Genomic DNA, 22,461 nt, shown 5'->3' on the forward strand with positions numbered 1-22,461 from the left:
TTTTTACATAAGAAACATAAGAAATAGGGGCAGGAATAGGCCATATGGCCCATCGAGCATGTTCTGCCATTAATTAAGATCATGGCTGATCTTCTACCTCAACTCCACTTTCCCACCCAATTCCTCGGTTCCCTTAGAGTCCAAATATCTATCAATCTCAGTCTTGAATATAGTCAACGACTGAGCATCCACAGCCCTCTAGGGTAGAGAATTCCAAATATTCACGGCCCACTGAGTGAACAAATTCCTTCTCATCTCAGTCCTAAATGGCCGACCCCTTATCCCGAGACTATGTCCCCTAGTTCTAGACTCTCCAAGCCAGGAGAAACATCCTCTCAGCATCTACACTGTCAAGCCCCCTCAGAATCTTATATGTTTCAATGAGATCACCTCTCATTCTTCTAAACTCCAGAGAGCATGGGCCCATTCTACATAATCTTTATTCACAGGACAACCCTCTCATCCCAGGAATCAATCTAGCGAACCTTTTCTCACCATCTGTGGAAGCTCTGTCCTATCACTTTCTAAAGGCTTCAGACAAACTCGCCAACTTTGAACCAGACAGGCTGAGAAATATTTTGCAGAACCAAACAAATGCTGTCTGATCCCAGGGCTCTGCCAGCACGGCTCCACAGCTGGTCACTAAGCCCTACCTGTGAATGGCCCAGGATGACTCTCTTTTTGGCTTCCCCTGCTTCCCCTGCATGGGTCAGCTGAAACTGAGAACCTTTTTACAAAGAAACTGCAGTCACTGTGACATCTGAAACTGCAGAGGAACAGTATTAACACAAACGACATTCTTCTACAAATCAAAATATTAAAAAAATTAACAGCTGTGATGTTGAATAAAAAGGAAGGACTTCAGACAGAAATTACTGGAAATACACGTCAAGCTAGCAGCACCCGAAACAGAAAGATCAACATTTTGGGTGTAACCCTTCATTAGAATCCAAAATGTTATCTATCTTTCCTCTTTCAGATGCTGATCAATCTGCTGGGCATTTACAGCACTTTCTGCTATTATTTTAGCTTCCACGTTTGCTTTTTTTTGTTTCAGCTTTAAATGTAAGTCTGACTTTTCCTTATTAACTTCACACAATTTAAATAAAGCAAGAGAATTCTTCCCATTTCTCCTGCCGTCCCACCTTACCTGACCTCCAGTTGGTTGGAATCTGCACAGTGCAAAGGTCATCTGTAGATTCATCAGCTGAGCTCCCAATGAAGTCAAAGCTAAGGCAGTTCAGGACAAGTTTGAGGAGCTGCATAACCAGGCTGTGTTGCCTTTGATCCTGAAGATTTAGGGGCTTCGCCAACACCTAAACAGAACAAGAATCTTAAAACTGAAACAGCCTGGACCATTAAAATGATATTCCTCTGATGGGGGAGTGGATATAGGCGCTATCAGATGTTGTACTGACCACAAGACCCGAGGTTCCATTTCTCATTGCGGAACAGCACTGAGCAAGAGTTGGTACATTCAGAAGGGGACAAATTTGGGTGGTGGGGAAGGGGGGGGAAACAAAAAACCTTTACTGTGTAATTGAAGAATCCTTGGGTACAGTAGCCTAGTGGTTGTTACTGGATGAGTAATCCAGAAAATGAGAGTTCAAATCCCACCATGGAAGTTTCAGCATTTGAATTAACTTTTTAAAAAAAAGCTGGGAATAAAAAGCTGGTATCAGTAAAAGTCACCATGAGGCTGTCGGATTGTCATAAAAACCCAACTGGTTCACTAATGTCCATTAGGGAAGGAAACCTGCTGTCCTTACCCGGTCTGGCCTATATGTGACTCCAGTCCCACACCAATGTGGATGACTCTTAACTGCCTTCTGAAGTGGCCAAGAAAGCCACTCAGTTGTACAAGGGGCAACTAAGGATGGGCAATAAATGCCTTGCCAGCGCCACCCACATCCTAAGAATAAATTTTGAAAAGTAATTAAAAACTTACAATATCTCAAAAATTACAATGTTGAGCAAAAGCAGGGTGCTTATTAAGGGCGCACCTCTGAAGCTGTTTTGCAATAACATCCCAATATTCGATCGCCCATTACCCTGTAATACATTGCTACCCATGTGCCCAATATGTATTAATGGAAAGGGCACTGGTTTTTAATTTTCACAGAAACCACGTGTAATAAAAATTGCCTTTGATTTATTCAGTCATCATCAGCCCCAGTTATAGGGAATAGCAACTTCTGCATAAATTATTGGCAAGGTCACTGGTTTTCAGACAGAATTATGGAACTTAATTCCCAGAACACCAGTACAAATCACGGAATCTCGTACAATAAAAACGGTATTTGACGCATTCAGTCACAGTAAACCAAAGCTCTTGATAACACAATTTTAAAGCAATAAAGTCTACACTAACGTAAAGGTTGCACAACCCAGACTTAACATGGTGCAAAACCCCTAGATCAGGTACTTATAGAAAGAAGGCTGGCAATGTTAGATTACCCTAGACCGTAAGAACTTGTGTAATCTTCATTGCTTCGACTGCTCCTGATGTTATCGGGACTGCCACCTCATGTGAGTCTCTGCTCCTGTCCTGACTGTACATAAAGGCCCAGGATCTACCTAAACCTCAGTTCTTTTTGACCGACACTATTGTAAACGAATGGCTTCCTTTAAAATTCTCTGACCATAAAAGAACAGAAATGATCTCCAGCTTGAGGGGATGGTTGGGAGCGATTGTGATACGTAACAGATGCTATGATTGTATGAATAATAGGCACAGTAAGTAATCTTTCACCCTTATTTGAACCAAGTAGGAGCCATACTATAATAGTACTAAAACACAAACCTCACCGCTCCCCCCTCGCCTCCCTCCCCCTGCCCCTCCTTCCCCACGCCCCTCACCCACTCTTTGGCTCACAATCGTACAGGCTGAACTAATACTGATCCACTGTGCAAAAAACTTCAGTCTTACAAAGGACTATATTAAGGTCCCAGAAAGAACGACGGGAGATTTAATAGGACAAACAGCCATGTGTCTTGCATAAAGCAAAATACAAAGGGCTTCAAGAAAGGATGTGATAGGGTCCATAAGCATTAGAATAGATCTGGGCTTTAGACCCAGTTTTACATAGAAATTTATAGCACAGAAACAGGCCAATCGGCCTAACAGATCTATGGCGGTGTTTATGCTCCATACGAGCCTCCTCCCACCCTACTTGATCTCACCCTATTAGTTTCTCCCTCATGTGTTTATCCAGCTTCCCCTTAAATGTATCTATGTTATTTGCCTCAACTACTCCTTGTGGTAGCGCGTTCCACATTCGCACCGCTCTCTGGGTAAAGAAGTTTCTCCTGAATTCCCTATTGGATTTATTAGTGACAATCTTATATTCATGACCTCTAGTTTTGGACTCCTCACAAGTGGAAACATCTTCTCTACGTATCAAACCCCTTCACAATTTTAAAGACCTTTATTAGGTCATCCCTCAGCCTTCTTTGTTCTAGAAAAAAGAGCCCCAGCCTGTTCAGTCTTTCCTGATAGTTCTAACCTTTCAGTTCTAGTGTCGTCATTGTAATGTTTTATTTGCACCTTCTCCAGTGCCTCTATAGCCTGTTTATAATATGGAGACAAGAATTGTGCACAGTACTCCAAGTGGGGTCTAACCAAGGTTCTATATAAGTTTAACATAACTTCTCTGCTTTTCAATTCTATTCCTCTAGAAATGAACCCCAGTGCTTTGTTTGCATCTTTTATGTTTTAAACAATAACTGCAGATATTTTAGAATATAACGAACCTTGCAGCAGGCAAGGAGAAGGGAACTAGCTTCCTGTCACTTGATAAACCACATATAGAAAGTAGAAATTTTCCTGACACTCAGTAGGATCTCAACTATAGACAAGAAAGGACCTTGATCTAGAAGTCAACACAGTCCAATAACTGCACCATCAGCTGACAGAACTTCAATCTAGATACAGAATCTGACGCCCCTCATTGGGCGAGCAGGTCCCAGCTGCAAGGCGCAGGAACGTTAGCTTGGTTCATTGCTAAAATCACCAAGAATTGTGGCTGACAGGGCCAGTACAAGTGATCAGAGTGAGTTTCAGCAGCAATGAGGGGAAAGGAAAGAAATATATACAGAAACATCTGTGCCCATAACAAGGGGAGGTCATCCCACTTCTACAAGGATGCACCTCCTCTCCTGGAGCAAAACTGAGGGAGGGAGCAGCTGATTCTCTAGGGATGGAAACAGGTTGATCTCCGGCTGCCTCCATTTGCAGGATACTCCTAGAATCACAAGGGTGTTTCTTCCCCTTGTGAATGGGCAAAAGGATAATGGAGCACCCCTGCCCTTGAGTAAAGTGCTCCAACCAGGTAAAGGGCTGTGAGAAATGTTCAATCAGCCAGACATAATGTAACCCGATATGATAAATGGAAATGAGTTCCCCCCTTAATGAATACCGAGGTATTATCTGTTGCAAATGTGGACCTCCTTTTCAAGAATAAATGGCAGAATGTCGCATGCAGTTCCGTGCAGCAACTGTGAAATTTAAATCGGGCTCCCAATTACACTGTGGAAGCCCGATTTAAATATGTTCATGAAACGTCCCACCTCTCCACGGCGGGACACTCAGATGCCACAAAACCCACTGCCATTAAAACTGCAACGGGTGTGTGCGCAGCGGGTTGGGGTCACGTTCCCCGGTTTTGCATGTTTAACCCTCACCCGCCCATCATGGGGGGGTTACTATCAAGACCTTTATGTCAACTCCACCACTGATCCCAACTGGGAAGGATAACTTGGGTCTGATGAGGGGATAACTTGTGGAAAGATTAAGAACGTTTATACAATTGGGAAAATAAATTTAGTGGAGTTGGAATCTTGCCCAGCTAGCTTGGTTTTAAAAATGTTCAAAGATCTTTTGTATGCCACACTTCTTGAGCAGATAGGAGGATTCAATCAGCCTGATCGGATCTGTGGAGCTGTAGATCAGTGGGGAGAGGGCTCTCTAGCCCCCAAATCCAAGAGAGCAGCCTTCTGGAATCTCAGTGGTAACTTAAAGCAGTCTATAGTTTTTCTAAGCCCTCTGAAGCAAGCCTGCCTGCCTGCACTTCCATTCAGCAAAATCCTGGCTTTGACCGACACACACATGTGATTTTTTGGATATGTCAATCAGGAAAATGTCTCGTGAAAGGAAAACCATTTCACCACGTTTTCAAACAGTCTGGGGTTAAGCTGGAATGTCAGGTGAATGTAGGGTTTGTTCATACTGTTGGCCCATCCCGTACCTGAGCCAGCTGTAAAGTGAAACATTTCTAACATTCCAGCAGTTTCATTTCTTTTTTTAACCTGCACCAAAGAGATGGAACAAAATTGCCGAGGAAATTTTAGGCCCAGTTTAAAATCTGAATCTTCTAAAGTTAATGACAGCAGCTTAAAAAGAAAGTCACCATTAAACAGTCGACAAACAAGAACTTGGAAAAATTAAAATATGTCAGAACTTGATAACATATAGAACACGATGCAAGAAGATTCTAAAGCACATTCTGTTATGCCAGTGGCATTTACTATTCAGTCAATAATATGAGCTAGTCACTCAGATTAGCTATTGAAAGGATCATTTAGGTTTTTGACTTATCTTCTCCCATTTTGAAATCATATGTGCAGCTTTCATGATACCAATGTTAACAATGTTATACACAGGGTCAAAGTCTACAAAACCCCATTCATGATCCATTTTCTAATCACAAGGGGTAAAAAGAATGGTCGGGTTTTATAGCATAACCCATCTCTTTACAGGTTTCCATTAACCAACAATGGGATTATGAAAGAGCAGAAAAGGTGCATCTTGCCCTTAGCTGGAGGATATCTGCTGTTCTATCATTTTCAGGAGAGAAACAGTCAGTGCAAGCCTGAACCGCCCTGCATAAAGTTTATAAAAATTCAGTAATTTAGCCTTTCTTAAATATATCACCTAACATTTATCATTTATTAATCTGCAACTTTTAAAATTTAATAATTAATGGGGTTAATTATATCTGGGAGCAATGGTGTAAAACGGGTGATATTGAATTGGCCACCCATTCTGCACCATGCCCAGTTTTCCCTTCTATTGATTTGGTGGACATGGTGTACAATGGGCGGCTAATTCGATATCGCCCAAAGTTATAATTACCCTCAATCTCTTGATTCGGCTATTGATGCCATTTTATCTTATCCATTTACAATATTATGCAGTGCGTGTGCTTCCCCCAAATCATTTCTTAGTGCCTTAAAGCTAGTTAGTTCCCAACAGCTTTTCCTTCTCTTTCTTTGCAGATCTCCATTTTGGAAATTAGAGGATGAAATTAAACCAGCAGGAGGAACTAGTCTGCTACAGGTCAGCATATCACTTCCACTGTATTTTACGGTTTGGGGGACATTTTAAACATTACAGACACACTCAAGAAATATTATAAGCGTGTGTAGAGGGAGGGGTAGAAACAGGCCCACATTCATTTGTGGGCAAGAATATTTTTCTAACAAATTTCTCTCTGAATCTGTCATTATTCTGATCGCAAGTGCTCCTAAACAAACTCTCAATCACATATTAAGTTTCCTAACTTGATTGTTTCAGTTAACTTAGCTGTGGCTGTTGGATGCTAGTGAAATCATACTGGTTTAAAGCTGACAAAACATTAATACGTTATGCTCCAAAGAAAACCAAGTATCCTAGGGGTTAGAGCCAAGTGTAATAAATGAGTGTATGGTATCAGTCCACAGTGCTTCAATGTACCAACAAAATGCTTTCCGAATCAAGTTTTACACCTCTGTTGCTAGCCTGAGTACTCTCTTACCTCCCTTAGCAGGGTACAGGCCAGTGTGAAGATTTCTCGTAAACACACATCACGAAACGAGGTAGCTATTCTTCGGTGCTTGGATAGTGGTCTTGTTGAATCAGCCTGCAATACAATGTGCACAGAATCAATTCAGCTGATACCGGTGAGCCTAGATAAATTTCAATTCAGGCTACATTTTACTCAATTATTCTTTTTACATCAGAAAATATTTTCTCTCCTGCTCCTGGCCTGCCTATGCAATTTCCATAGCCCAGAGTGGGTGAGTGAATAGGTTTTAGGCCTTTGCCATGTGAGTGTGAAACTTGATGAAAGGGGGTGCACAGGAACACCTCGTTCCCATGGGAAAAACCCTGACCCCGTTTGACTTTGCTGGGAGCAGTACCTCACTGTGCATGGGGTTGCATGGTGAACCCACATCTCATCACTCAATGGTGTTACAGTCCATTAATCCCAACTGCAGCAGCATCATTATCCTGATATGACAGAAACGAGAATAAAATGCATCAAAATACATGATTTTTAGAGAAGTTATGTTATGCTGTAATTTTTCTCTTCCTCCTGCTCTTTCAGGCCTATCCTAAAGTCAATTTGTCAACTGTTCCCTCTTCTCCTGCTCTACCTGCTCCCCCATCTTAGCCGAATTACTGCTAACTTGCTTGATCTGAATACTGCACTTGGTCTTGACACACCATGTGCAATGCCACGGGTGGTTGACTTGTAACTCTTAAAAACGCGTAAGTTAGCATGGGGGGATGCGTACGTACCACGTTCATTTCCTGCGTAAGTTCAGATAAGATCATCACTCCAATCATACAGTGCTCCACACTGCCCTAAACAGACAATAAAACATTGTTTAAATATAGTCAATTTTATAATCCAACAACTCAGAGGAACAGGAACAGAAGTTCTAATGCTGTCACTTGGCTGCATAAAATGGTTACTTAGAAATCTTGTAACAAAAGGAGTGAGTGCCCACTGTTCTGCCGTAAGTGTTGGATGTTGCACAGTTGACATTCGTAACGTTAGAACAGCACTATTTTTAGACATGGCCAATCAAATTGTAATGTAGTGTGATAAAGAGCATCCTTGCTAATATGTTAACTTTAAAAATCTTTATAACACAAGAAATTTTAAGAACTGGAAACACCATTAAGCTCAACAAGCCTGTACCTTTGACCCTATCTACCCGGCTTCTCATCATATGCCTCAATCCCTCTTCTCTCTAGAAATGTACCCTACTGTCTCCTAAACCTATCTGCCAGGTATGCAAACATGAATGCAGGTAGACTCATTTGGTGGCGCAATGGCATCACTGCTGTCTGCTGCTAAAACAACATATACTTTTATATGAAAACACAAACGACAAAGAAAACCAAAATTGTTGAACTCTGCCATATACCAATTACATTCGCAGAACTGCCGAATGTCTTATAAAAGCTTGCTGGCTACCCGAGGTGGTTATCAAAATATACTTTCCATAGATCTGTTTCATATTCGCACATGAAATCACAGACCTGATAGAATGACCCCAGGTAAAGCAGAAGACTTCCTACCTGCAAAGTGAGAGTGGAGAACACACCATACCAGTGACACAACAGTGATAATCTACAACTGGCTGGCAAGGTTTTGTAAGGACAACATTGGAGGATAAAGTTCTATAAGCACCCACATTGTAGCAATCACATCCAACTTCTGAAGAGCACGAGGCAGATAATAAACAAAATAACTATCTTCTGTTGGAAATCAAACCAAGAGACAAATTTAGATTGGAAATGAGGATAAGGCAAAAAGTGGCCAGATCCCATGCCAGATCTAATAAGCCTGAGCAGCCACCAGAGCCTGTAATTCATCAACTCTTTTAGCCAAAGCCAAGGCAACATATCATAGCCAAATCAGGAACTTTAGATCACAGGACCTTAGAAATTTAAGCAGCTGTTAGTTCAATTTGTGAAGTCCAAGATTATTATCCCAAAGACATCAGGGTCAGATTTGGGTTTGATTTCCAGGCTCCGTTCATGAAATATGAGATCACTGCATTGCTCCTAATGAACTAAACGTAAGCCAGATGTACTCTGATACAGCGGGGTTTTAGATAAAGAACCAGCTGATGTTGAAGAAAAAGTCGACGCATATCACAGGACAATAGATCAAGGTGCTTCAGAAGGTACCAGGAGCCAAACTGTCTCAAAATAATAGTGTAAGCCTCATTAGTGATGGGCATTTTGAAAACCCTGACTCAGAAACCTTTACCTTTCAATAACTTTAACGCAGAGATGTGTGAAGTGATGCATTTTGGAAGGAAGAATGAGGAGAGGCAATATAAACTAAATGGTACAATTTTAAAGGGGGTGCAAGAACAGAGAGATCTGGTGGTTTGCGTACAGAAATCTTTGAAGGTGGCAGGACAAGTTGTTAAGGCTGTTAAAAAAATACGGGATCCTTGACTTTAGAAATAGAGGCAGAGAGTACAAAAGCAAGGAAGTTATGCTAAATCTTTATAAATCAATAGTTAGGCCTCAGCTGGAGTAGTGTGTTCAATTCTGGATACTGTACTTTAGGAAGGATGTCAAAGCCTTCGAGAGGATGCATAAGAGATTTACTAGAATGGTACCAGGGACTTCAATTACGTGGAGAGATTGGAGAAGCTGAGGTTGTTCTCCTTACAGCAGAAAAGGTTAAGAAGAGATTTAATAGAAGCTTTCAAAATCATGAAGGGTTCATAGAGTAAATAAGGAGAAACTGTTTCCACTGGCAGAAAGATCAGTAACCAGAGCTCACAGATTTACGGTAAATGGCAAGAGCCAGAGGTGAGATGAGGAGAACTTTTTTTAATGCAGCGAGTTATTATGATCAGGAATGCACTGCCTGAAAGGGCGGTGGAAGCAGATTCAATAATAACTTTCAAAAGGGAATTGGATAAATACTTGAAGGGGAGAAAACTGCAGGGCTATGGGGAAAGAGCAGGGGAGTGGGATTAATTGGACAGCACTTTCAAAGAGCCGGCACAGGCACAATGGACCGAATGGCCTCCTTCTGTGCTGCTAGATTCTATGATACTATGATACCTACTGCCATCACTTGGATGGACTCGGGCCTGGATAGAGAAATTGGCTAGACATCTCAGACAGGAGGTCCTTCCTAGTTAGAATTGAAATCAGCAAGGCACTACCTAAACTCCAGAGTGTCCAAGAACCACAATTTGTGAGATCACTGCCGCGTTATCAGAACCATAGTTTCATCCAATAACCTCCTTTAATTTCTCCTTCAACATATCCCCTTTAAATGGCCTATTACTTAGTTTCATAAAATACTTAAATTTACATCGGGTCTACAGCAGAGAAACAGGCCATTCAGCCCAACTAGTCCATGCCGGCGTTTATGCTCTGCACGAGCCTCCTCCCACCCCTCTTCATCTAACTCTATCAGCGTACCATTGTATTCCTTTCTCCCTCATGTACTTATCTAGCTTTCCCTTAAATGCATCTATGCTTTTTGCCTCAGCTGCTCCTTATGGTAGAGCATTCCACATTCTTACCACTCCTTAGGTAAAGAAGTTTCTCCTGAATTCCCTATTTGATTTATTAGTGACTGTCTAATACTTATGACCTTTAGTTTTGGACTCCCCCACAAATGGAAACATTTTCTCATTATTTTAAACACCTCTATCAGGTCACCTCTCAGCCTTCTCTTTTCCAGAGAAAAGAGCCCCAAGCCTGGTTTGCCTTTCCTGATAATTTCTCAGTTCTGGTATCATCCTTGTGAATCTTTTTTGCAGCCTCTCCAATGACTCCATATTCTTTTTATAATATGGAGACCAGAACTGTGCACAGTACTCCATGTGGTCGAACCAAAGTTCGATATCAGTTTAACATAACTTCTCTGCTTTTCAATTCTATCCCTCTAGAAATGAACCCCAGTGCTTTGTTTGCCGTTTTTATAGCCTTATTAACCTGTACTGCTACTTTTAGTAATCCCTTTGATCCCTTTGCTTCTCTACCCCATTTAGACTCTTATTATCGATATGTGGCCTCCTTATTCTTCCTATCAAAATGCACCGCCTCTCACTTATCCATATTGAAATTCATTTCCTAATTACATGCCCATTCTGAAATTCTATTAACATCTTCTTATATTTTGTTGCATTTTTTCTTTGTATTAACTACACCCCCAAATTTGGTGTTGTTCACAAATTTTGAAATTGTATTTCCGATTCCCGAGTCTAAATTGTTTATATAACATATGAACAGCAGTGGTCCCAGCACCGACCCCTGTGGAATACGACTTCCCACCTTTTGCCAGTCTGAGAAGCTACCCTTAACCCCTACTCTCCGTTTTCTGTTTTTGTAGCCAGCTTGCTATCCAGTCTGCTACCTGTCCCCTGATTCCATATGCTCTGACCTTAGTCATGAATCTACTATGCGGTACCTTATGGAAGGCCTTTTGAAAATTCAAATATATTACATCAACTGCATTACCCTTGTCTACCCTTTCTGTTACTTCTTCAAAGAATTCAATAAAGTTAAAAATTAAATAAGGGTACGGTAGCATAGTGGTTATGTTACTGGACTAGTAATCCAGAGGCCTGGACTAATAATCCGGAGTCATGAGTTCAAATCCCGCCACGGCAGCTGGGGAATTTAAATTCAATTAATTAATTAAAATAACTGGAATTAAAATACTAGTATCAGTAATGGTGGCCATGAAACTACCAGATTTTCGTAAAAACCCATCTGGTTCACTAATGTCCTTTAGGGAAGGAAACCTGTCGTCCTTACCCGGTCTGGCCTACATGTGACTCCAGACCCACAGCAATGTGGTTGATTCTTAATTGCCCTCTGAAATGGCCTAGCAAGCCACTCAGTTGTAAAATCTCGCTACGAAAAGTCATAATAAGAATAAACCGGACGGACCACCCAGCATCGGACCACGAGGCACCGGACACGACAAAGGCAAACCAAGCCCAGTCGACCCTGCAAAGTCCTCCTCACTAACATCTGGGGACTTGTGCCAAAATTGGGAGAGCTGTCCCACAGACGAGTCAAGCAACAGCCTGACATAGCCATACTCACAGAATCATATCTTTCAGCCAACGTCCCAGACTCTTCCATCACCATCCCTGGGTATGTCCTGTCCCACCGGCAGGACAGACCCACCAGAGGTGGCGGTACAGTGATATACAGTCAGGAGGGAGTGGCCCTGGGAGTCCTCAACATTGACTCTGGACCCCATGAAATCTCATGGCATCAGGTCAAACATGGGTAAGGAAACCTCCTGCTGATTACCACCTACCGTCCTCCCTCAGCTGATGAATCAGTCCTCCTCCATATTGAACACCACTTGGAGGAAGCACTGAGGGTAGCAAGGGCACAAAATGTACTCTGGGTGGGGGACTTCAATGTCCATCACCAAGAGTGGCTCGGTAGCACCACTACTGACCGAGCTTGCCGAGTCCTGAAGGACACAGCTGCTAGACTGGGCCTGCGGCAGGTGGTGAGCTAACCAACACGAGGGAGAAACTTACTTGACCTCGTCCTCACCAATCTACCTGTCGCAAATGCATCTGTCCATGACAGTATTGGTAGGAGTGACCACCGCACAGTCCTCGTGGAGATGAAATCCCGTCTTCGCACTGAGGACACCATCCAACGTGTTGTGTGGCACTACCACCGTGCTAAATGGGATAGATTCAGAACAGATCTAGCAGCTCAAAACTGGGCATCCATGAGGCGCTGTGGGCCATCAGCAGCAGCAGAATTGTATTCCAGCACAATCTGTAACCTCATGGCCCGGCATATTCCTCACTCTACCATTACCAACAAGCCAGGGGATCAACCCTGGTTCAATGAGGAGTGTAGAAGAGCATGCCAGGAGCAGCACCAGGCGTACTGAAAAATGAGGTGCCAACCTGGTGAAGCTACAACTCAGGACTACATGAATGCTAAACAGCGGAAGCAACATGCTATAGACAGAGCTAAGCGATTCCACAACCAACGGATCAGATCAAAGCTCTGCAATCCTGCCACATCCAGTCGTGAATGGTGGTGGACAATTAAACAACTAACGGGAGGAGGAGGCTCTGCAAACATCCCCATTCTCAATGACGGCGGAGTCCAGCACGTGAGTGCAAAAGACAAGGCTGAAGCGTTTGCAACCATCTTCAGCCAGAAGTGCCGAGTGGATAATCCATCTCAGCCTCCTCCCGATATCCCCACCATCACGGAAGCCAGTCTTCGGCCAATTCGATTCACTCCACGTGATATCAAGAAACGGCTGAGTGCACTGGATACAGCAAAGGCTATGGGCCCCGACAACATCCCAGCTGTAGTGCTGAAGACTTGTGCTCCAGAACTAGCTGCGCCTCTAGCCAAGCTGTTCCAGTACAGCCACAACACTGCTATCCACCCGACAATGTGGAAAATTGCCCAGGTATGTCCTGTCCACAAAAAGCAGGACAAATCCAATCCGGCCAATTACCGCCCCATCAGTCCACTCTCAATCATCAGCAAAGTGATGGAAGGTGTCGTCGACAGTGCTATCAAGCGGCACTTACTCACCAATAACCTGCTCACCGATGCTCAGTTTGGGTTCCGCCAGGACCACTCAGCTCCAGACCTCATTACAGCCTTGGTCCAAACATGGACAAAAGAGCTGAATTCCAGAGGTGAGGTGAGAGTGACTGCCCTTGACATCAAGGCAGCATTTGACCGAGTGTGGCACCAAGGAGCCCTAGTAAAATTGAAGTCAATGGGAATCAGGGGGAAAACTCTCCAGTGGCTGGAGTCATACTTAGCACAAACGAAGATGGTAGTGGTTGTTGGAGGCCAAGCATCTCAGCCCCAGGACATTGCTGCAGGAGTTCCTCAGGGCAGTGTCCTAGGCCCAAACATCATCAGCTGCTTCATCAATGACCTTCCCTCCATCATAAGGTCAGAAATGGGGATGTTCGCTGATGACTGCACAGTGTTCAGTTCCATTCGCAACCCCTCAGATAATGAAGCAGTCCGAGCCCACATGCAGCAAGACCTGGACAACATCCAGGCTTGGGCTGATAAGTGGCAAGTAACATTCGCGCCAGGTAAGTGCCAGGCAATGACCATCTCCAACAAGAGAGAGTCTAACCACCTCCCCTTGACATTCAACGGCATTACCATTGCCGAATCCCCCACCATCAACATCCTGGGGGTCACCATTGACCAGAAACTTAACTGGACCAGCCATATAAATACTGTGGCTACGAGAGCAGGTCAGAGGCTGGGTATTCTGCGGCGAGTGACTCACCTCCTGACTCCCCAAAGCCTTTCCATCATCTACAAGGCACAAGTCAGGAGTGTGATGGAATACTCTCCACTTGCCTGGATGAGTGCAGCTCCAACAACACTCAAGAAGCTCGACACCATCCAAGATAAAGCAGCCCGCTTGATTGGCACCCCATCCACCACCCTAAACATTCACTCCCTTCACCACCGGCGCACTGTGGCTGCAGTGTGCACCATCCACAGGATGCACTGCAGCAACTCGCCAAGGCTTCTTCGACAGCACCTCCCAAACCCGCGACCTCTACCACCTAGAAGGACAAGGGCAGCAGGCGCATGGGAACAACACCATCTGCACGTTCCCCTCCAAGTCACACACCATCCCGACTTGGAAATATATCGCCGTTCCTTCATTGTCGCTGGGTCAAAATCCTGGAACTCCCTTCCTAACAGCACTGTGGGAGAACCGTCACCGCACGGACTGCAGCGGTTCAAGAAGGCGGCTCACCACCACCTTCTCAAGGGCAATTAGGGATGGGCAATAAATGCCGGCCTTGCCAGCGACGCCCACATCCCGTGAACGAATAAAAAAAAAACCACCATCCAACGTGTTGTGTGGCACGACCACCGTGCTAAATGGGATAGATTCAGAACAGATCTAGCAGCACAAAACTGGGCATCCATGAGGCACTGTGTGCCATCAGCAGCAGCAGAATTGTATTCCAGCACAATCTGTAACCTCATGGCCTGGCATATTCCTCACTCTACCATTACCAACAAACCAGGGAATCAACCCTGGTTCAATGAGGAGTGTGGAAGAGCATGCCAGGAGCAGCACCAGGCGTACCGAAAAATGAGGTGCCAACCTGATGAAGCTACAACTCAGGACTACATGCATGCTGAACAGCAGAAGCAACATGCTACAGACAGAGCTAAGCGATTCCAGAACCAATGGATCAGATCAAAGCTCTGCATTCCTGCCACATCCAGTCGTGAATGGTGGTGGACAATTAAACAACTAACGGGAGGAGGAGGTTCTGCAAACATCCCCATCCTCAATAGTGGCGGAGTTCAGCACGTGAGTGCAAAAGACAAGGCTGAAGCGTTTGCAACCATCTTCAGCAGGAAGTGCTGAGTGGATGATTCATCTCGGCCTGCTCCCGATATCACAGAAGCCAGTCTTCAGCCAATTCGATTCACTCCACGTGATATCAAGAAACGGCTGAGTGCACTGGATACAGCAAAGGCTATGGGCCCCGACAACATCCCAGCTGTAGTGCTGAAGACCTGTGCTCCAGAACTAGCTGTGCCTCTAGCCAAGCTGTTCCAGTACAGCTACAACACTGGCATCTACCCGACAATATGGAAAATTGCCCAGGTATGTCCTGTCCACAAAAAGCAGGACAAATCCAATCCGGCCAATTACCGCCCGATCAGTCTACTCTCAATCATCAGCGAAGTGATGGAAGGTGTTGTCGACAGTGCTATCAAGCGGCACTTACTCACCAATAACCTGCTCACCGATGCTCAGTTTGGGTTCCGTCAGGACCACTTGGCTCCAGACCTCATTACAGCCTTGGTCCAAACAAGGACAAAAGAGCTGAATTCCAGAGGTGAGGTGAGAGTGACTGCTCTTGACATCGAGGCAGCATTTGACCGAGTGTGGCACCAAGGAGCCCCAGTAAAATTGAAGTCAATGGGAATCAGGGGGAAAACTCTCCAGTGGCTGGAGTCATACCTAGCACAAAGGAAGATGGTAGTGGTTGTTGGAGGCCAATCATCTCAGCCCCAGGACATTGCTGCAGGAGTTCCTCAGGGCAGTGTCCTAGGCCCAAACATCATCAGCTGCTTCATCAATGACCTTCCCTCCATCATAAGGTCAGAAATGGGGATGTTCGCTGATGATTGCACAGTGTTCAGTTCCATTCGCAACCCCTCAAATAATGAAGCAGTCCGAGCCCGCATGCAGCAAGACCTGGACAACATCCAGGCTTGGGCTCATAAGTGGCAAGTAACATTCACGCCAGATAAGTGCCAGGCAATGACCATCTCCAACAAGAGAGAGTCCAACCACCTCCCCTTGACATTCAACGGCTTTACCATCACCGAATCCCCCACCATCAACATCCTGGGGGTCACCATTGACCAGAAACCTAGCTGGACCAGCCATATAAATACTGTGGCTACAAGAGTAGGTCAGAGGCTGGGTATTCTGCGGCGACTGACTCATCTCCTGACTCCCCAAAGCCTTTCCACCATCTACAAGGCACAAGTCAGGAGTGTGATTGAATACTCTCCACTTGCTTGGATGAGTGCTGCTCCAACAACACTCAAGAAGCTCGATTTCATCCAGGATAAAGCAGCCCGCTTGATTGACACCCCATCCACCACCCTAAACATTCACTCCCTTCACCACCGGCGCACAGTGGCTGCAGTGTGTACCATTCACAGGATGCACTGCAGCAACTCGCCAAGGCTTCTTCGACAGCTCCTCCGAAACCTGCGACCTCTACCACCTCGAAGGACAAGAGCAGCAGGCACATGGGAACAACACCACCTGCACGTTCCCCTCCAAGTCACACATCATCCTGACTTGGAAATATATCGCCGTTCCTTCATCGTCGCTGGGTCAAAATCCTGGAACTCCCTTCCTAACAGCACTGTGGGAGAACCGTCACCACACGGACTGCAGCGGTTCAAGAAGGCGGCTCACCACCACCTTCTCAAGGGCAATTAGGGATGGGCAATAAATGCCGGCCTCGCCAGCGACGCCCACATCCCATGAACGAATAAAAAAAAAGTTGGTCAAGCATGACCTTCCCTTTTGAAATCCGTGCTAGCTACTCTTTATCATATTTTCAGTTTCTAGGTGTTTTTCTATTACATCTTTGAGTAAAGATTTCATTATCTTTCTTTCCACCGACGTTAAGATAACTCGTCTATAGTTCCCTCGACTTGTTCTATCTTCCTTTTAAATATAACAATATTATTAGCTGACCCCCAAGTCCCCTGGCACATTTCTGTTTTCTAATGAATTTTTATCTGTATGTAATAGTGCCTTTGCTATCTCTACCATAACTTCTTTTAATATGCGTGAATGCAATCCATCTGGACCTGGGGTTTTATCCTCTCTAAATTGGTTAGTTTAGCAATTATCGCCCCCTTTCTATCTTAAATGTCTTGATATCTTTTTTGATCTCTTCTTCTAATGTCATGCCCCCCATGTTAGTCTCCCTGTTAAATACTGAGGCAAAGTAATTATTTAATATTTCTGCCATTTCACTGTCATTACCTGTGAGATTATCCGGTGTATCCCTTCGTGGCCCTGTCCCTATCCTGATTTTTCTTTTGTTATTTATGTGTCTGTAGAATACTTCATTATTTCTTTTTACATTCGTTGATAATTTAATCTCATAATTCCTCTTTGCTTTCCTAATTGTTTTTTTGACTTCTTTCCTAACCTCTTCGCATTGCCTTTTGTCATCCTCTCTTTTATTGTCTATGTACTTAGAGTACGCCTTTTTCTTTAGTTTCAATTTTACCTTTATCTCTTTATTCATGCATTCCGTTTCATTATTGGCTGGTTTGTTCTCGCTTTTTAGAGGAAAATACTTCTCCTGAACGCTATTGATCACCGTTATAAATATTTCCCACTGCTGTTCTATTTCTTTGTCTGTCAAAATCTTGTTTCCAGTTTACCTTCCCTAGATCCAATCTTGTCGCCTCAAAATTAGCCTTTTTCCAATCTATTACTTTGGCCTTTGTATGACGTCGTTAATAGCGACACACTTGAAAAGCTATAGACAATAAATAGTTTTGATATGCAGTGACTATTAGGTAGGCATAACATTCAAAACCTATTATGCCAGTTTCAATGGTGCACAAAGTTGACAGCATATTGCAAGTCTTAGTTAGAATTCCAATTTAAGTGAAGCATGAAAGATTTTCTGTTGAAATGACCTGTGGTCTACACACAGAATTCAAGCTATGCAACCGACTTAAAGGAATTCAATTTTGGGAGAAGACAAAAAAATAATTTGGGGGTGGGGAGGGGAAACAAAGGGAAAAAAAATGCAACTTGATGTTAAGTCTTTTACTCTGCTGTGTTGGTTTCAGGTGACTGACTTGCTGCTCCGGTTCCCCATCCCCCCCCCCCCCCACCACCCGTTTACTTTTCCACCTCACGCTATTGCCCATCAGAAGCAGAGTTAGCCAATCTAGCAGCAGTTTCCAAAACCCAGGGATAAGTGGGTGTCTACTGCTCCAGAACAACAATCAAGGAGTGGGCTGTTTCCATTGCTAAGTGCAGCCGAATAGTGGGGAGATGGTTCTTTTGTCGTGGGCTGTACTATCACAGCAATGGAGTGTCTAAAGGGTTACATATGCAACCCATTTGCCACCTAATATTGTTACTGTCAATCCGAGTTATCAACAACAATAGAAAATGCTTAACTAGCAGGTATTCTGGTAGCCAGCACTTATTTGTCAACATTAAGTAGTTGGAAACATTCAATTGCAGCCTTATCAAAGCAGCTCTGTGTGCCAATCTGTTAAATCCCTTTAGCAGCTGTGTGAAACGCTCAAGGAATTTACAGAGAATACCCTGAGCCTGTTAGAAAAGATTGCAATAACTCTTGATCGGATTTTCATAAGTTGTTCTAGGTCCGCAAGAATGGCTAGCTCCTGCTAAATTAGAATATAAACACTAAAATATTGTGTTCGGCAACATGTAACCTCCCCCTCGTAGCAATGCGAAGCAATCGGGAATTAATTTGCTGGAATATTTTCTGCTATTGGTGCTGGATCCCCACAATAGCAATGCCAATTTTCTTTTCTAGATACTGAGAAAGTAACCTGAAGGAAATCACCAAAATAACTCAGTTCTATTCACGACTACTGAAAAGTTCATTTACAGGTGAAACACTGAACCATCCTCCTCCACCGATTCTTCCTCTGATTACACTTCAGGCTTTCTCCAAGCTCATTTGCCTTTTATATTCACAATAAAAAGGCAGCTGCCTATCAGAACAAGTCTGCGATTGTGCCACAGCACCAACAATCATTCCCAGCGTTCTTCAGGATTTTCATTTTTCCACTGAAATGATTTGGATACGATTTGTGTTGAATTGCTACTTTTAAATTAAAGTGAGGTCACGAAAATTTAAAACCCACCTCACAGACACATGAAGGAGCTGCTGGGACAAAGAGAGGATGGGTCTGTTAATGAACAGCCACTGAAACTGTTATCTATGGTGATCAGGGACAATAGGGGAATCATTATCTCGTTTCAGGCGCTCCCAGCAAACATTCACACCATCGTGGGTTGCAATAATGTTATTTCCTGTTGAGTCTTAAATGAAGCTGGCTTTAATGGGGGAAGCGCAGTAACAGAATTGATTGGCAGCCCTTTCAGACAACCTCCAAACAGGAGGAGAAATCAGAAATCAGGTTCCCAATTTCATGTGGCCATGATGTGGAGATGTCGGTGATGGACTGGGGTGGACAAATGTAAGGAATCTTACAACACCAGGTTATAGTCCAACAGTTTTATTTGAAAATCACAAGCTTTCGGAGGCTTTCTCCTTCGTCAGGTGAGTGTGGGATTCCATGAAGGGTGCCGCATATATACTCTGACTATATATGCGGTAACCTTCATGGAATCCCACACTCACCTGACGAAGGAGAAAGCCTCCGAAAGCTTGTGATTTTCAAATAAAACTGTTGGACTATAACCTGGTGTTGTAAGATTCCTATAATTTCATGTGGGGCAGGAAACATGAGAACAAAGATTCACATCACAAGTTATGGATGAGGAAGGTGATTCAGTCCATCTTAGTTCATCCACCCAGAGATATCCCAAAGAAGAAAAAAGAAATTGCATTTATGCAACGCCTTTGATGACCTCAGGACATCCCAAAGTTCTTCACAGCCAATGAAGTACTTTTTAAGTGCAGTCACTGTTATAATGTAAGAATATGCAATAGTCAATTTGTGCATAAAGTCCCCCCATTTTGGCATCCAAGTATATTATAAAAATTTCCCAATTTTTGCCTCCACTACTCATCCTGGAAGTCTATTCCATTCATTGATCACTGTGTGTGTGAAAAATTTCCTATTATCAGTCCTAAATTTGCCTTTTATTAGTTTCAATCTATGTTCCCTTGTCCTACTCTCACTATTTAACTTGAAGCAATATTCCAGATGTGTCTTTTCCATTCCATTAACTATTTTATTTAGATATCAGCCTTAGCTCAGTGGTAGCACTCTCACCTCAGAATCAGAAGTTGTAGGTTCAAATCCCACTCCAGAGACTTGAGCGCAACATCTAGGCTGACACTCCATTGCAGTACTGAGGGATTATCGGAGGTGCCATCTTTCGGTTGAGACATTAAACCAAGGCCGCGTCTGCCTTCTCAGATGGACGTAAAAGATCCAATGGCATTATTCGAAGAGGAGCAGGGGAGTTCTTCTGGTGTCCAAGCCAATATATATCCCTCAACCAACATCACCAAAAAAAAGATTATCTAATCATTTATCACACTGCTGTTTGTAGGAGCTTGTACTCAAATTGGCTGCCCATTTTCCTGCATTACAACAGTGACTACACTTCAAAAACACTTCATTGGCTGTAAAGCGCTTTGGGACATCGTGAGGTTGTGAACGGCACTATATAAATGCAAGTCTTTCTTTATAAATCTTTATAAGATCACCTCTCAAGCTCCTCCTTTCCAGGCTGAAAAGTCCAAATTCATAACTTTAATACTAGAGATCAGCCTCGTGGCTCTTCTCTGCACACCTCCAAGTGCTTGAATGTCTCCCTTGTGTCTCAGTGACCAGAACTGGTTGCAGTACTCAATGTTCGGTCTGAACATAGCATACACAGCTTGGTCATGACTCCCTTTGACTTGTATTCTACTGTTTTGACTATGTAGCATATTGGCTTTATTGATTGCTGCGTTGCATTGGTTCCACATGTTAAGTTTCGAGTCTACTAAGACTTCTAGGTGTTGGAAGTCAACTGGTGAGGTCTGCTGAGAGAGGGACCCAAGTAAGGCCCAGGTAGGTTACCTTAAGAATAGAGTTGACCAGCTCCAGCGTACACTTTGGACTGATACTATGCTAAGTCTGACCAAAAGCAAGTATATTTAGAACACTAACCAGGACAAGGCAGAGTGGTTTATTATTTTTCTTATTCCCAAGGAGGGTCTGAAGTTCAGCTGGAGTAAGCGAATTTTACTATAACCATTACTCTTACGTTCACTTGCTCACTGTAAAGCAGCTTAATGATTTGTATCTGGGCTCGTCTTGCTAAATGTTAATCAGTCCACCTATCCACTTTAGCGCATGTGCGAAGGACATGGTATTCCGTTAACATAACAATGGCGTCCCATTGTCACACCCCTCACCAAGTCACACCATCACATAACTGGATACTTGGCAGTGCAGTCGACCGGCTCACCAGAAGAGATGTGGGGTCCACTTACGGGAGTAACCAGTGGTGCTGAGCCTCAGAAAATATCTAAAGCAGACTCGAAATATTGCCCCACAGACCATAGGAGATGATCACCAGATTCCCGTGTACCCGCTCGGTATAGGTGTTCCTGCGACACCGCTCGGTATAAGTGTTCCTGCGACACCACTCGGTATAGGCGCTCCTGCGACACCGCTCGGTATAGGCGCTCCTGCGACACCGCTACATATAGGCATTCTTGTGACACCGCTACATATAGGCGTTCCTGTGACGCCGCTCGGTATAGGCGTTCCTGTGACACCGCTACATATAGGCGTTCCTGTGACGCCGCTCGGTATAGGCGTTCCTGTGACACCGCTACATATAGGCGTTCCTGTGACACCGCTACATATAGGCGTTCCTGTGACACCGCTCGGTATAGGCGTTCCTGTGACACCGCTACATATAGGCGTTCCTGTGACGCCGCGACATATAGGCGTTCCTGTGACGCCGCTCGGTATAGGCGTTCCTGTGACGCCGCTCGGTATAGGCGTTCCTGTGACACCGCTACATATTGGCGTTCCTGTGACACCGCTCGGTATAGGCGTTCCTGTGACACCGCTACATATAGGCGTTCCTGTGACGCCGCGACATATAGGCGTTCCTGTGACGCCGCTCGGTATAGGCGTTCCTGTGACGCCGCTCGGTATAGGCGTTCCTGTGACACCGCTACATATTGGCGTTCCTGTGACACCGCTCGGTATAGGCGTTCCTGTGACGCCGCTACATATAGGCGTTCCTGTGACGCCGCGACATATAGGCGTTCCTGCGACACCGCTCGGTATAGGCGTTCCTGTGACGCCGCTCGGTATAGGCGTTCCTGTGACGCCGCTACATATAGGCGTTCCTGTGACGCCGCGACATATAGGCGTTCCTGCGACACCGCTCGGTATAGGCGTTC

The 22,461-nt window shown here is 44.3% G+C and overlaps 1 protein-coding gene across 4 annotated transcripts in view; it reads right to left on the minus strand.

Moving 5' to 3' along the window:
- LOC137332605 (ran-binding protein 17-like) overlaps positions 1 to 22,461 on the minus strand; it is a 686,121-nt gene that overhangs the window by 558,123 nt on the left and 105,537 nt on the right. For 3 of the 4 annotated variants that reach the window (XM_067996562.1, XM_067996559.1, XM_067996563.1), the window contains 3 exons: positions 7,562 to 7,627; positions 6,795 to 6,899; positions 1,151 to 1,316 (listed from right to left, as the gene is read on the minus strand). In XM_067996562.1, the coding sequence (XP_067852663.1) occupies positions 1,151 to 1,316; positions 6,795 to 6,899; positions 7,562 to 7,627 (337 nt within the window). The remainder of the gene's footprint in view (positions 1 to 1,150; positions 1,317 to 6,794; positions 6,900 to 7,561; positions 7,628 to 22,461) is intronic. The other variant, XM_067996561.1, reaches the window with a different exon arrangement.

This window comes from Heptranchias perlo, chromosome 14, assembly GCF_035084215.1.
Source record: "Heptranchias perlo isolate sHepPer1 chromosome 14, sHepPer1.hap1, whole genome shotgun sequence".
Taxonomy (NCBI): domain Eukaryota; kingdom Metazoa; phylum Chordata; class Chondrichthyes; order Hexanchiformes; family Hexanchidae; genus Heptranchias; species Heptranchias perlo.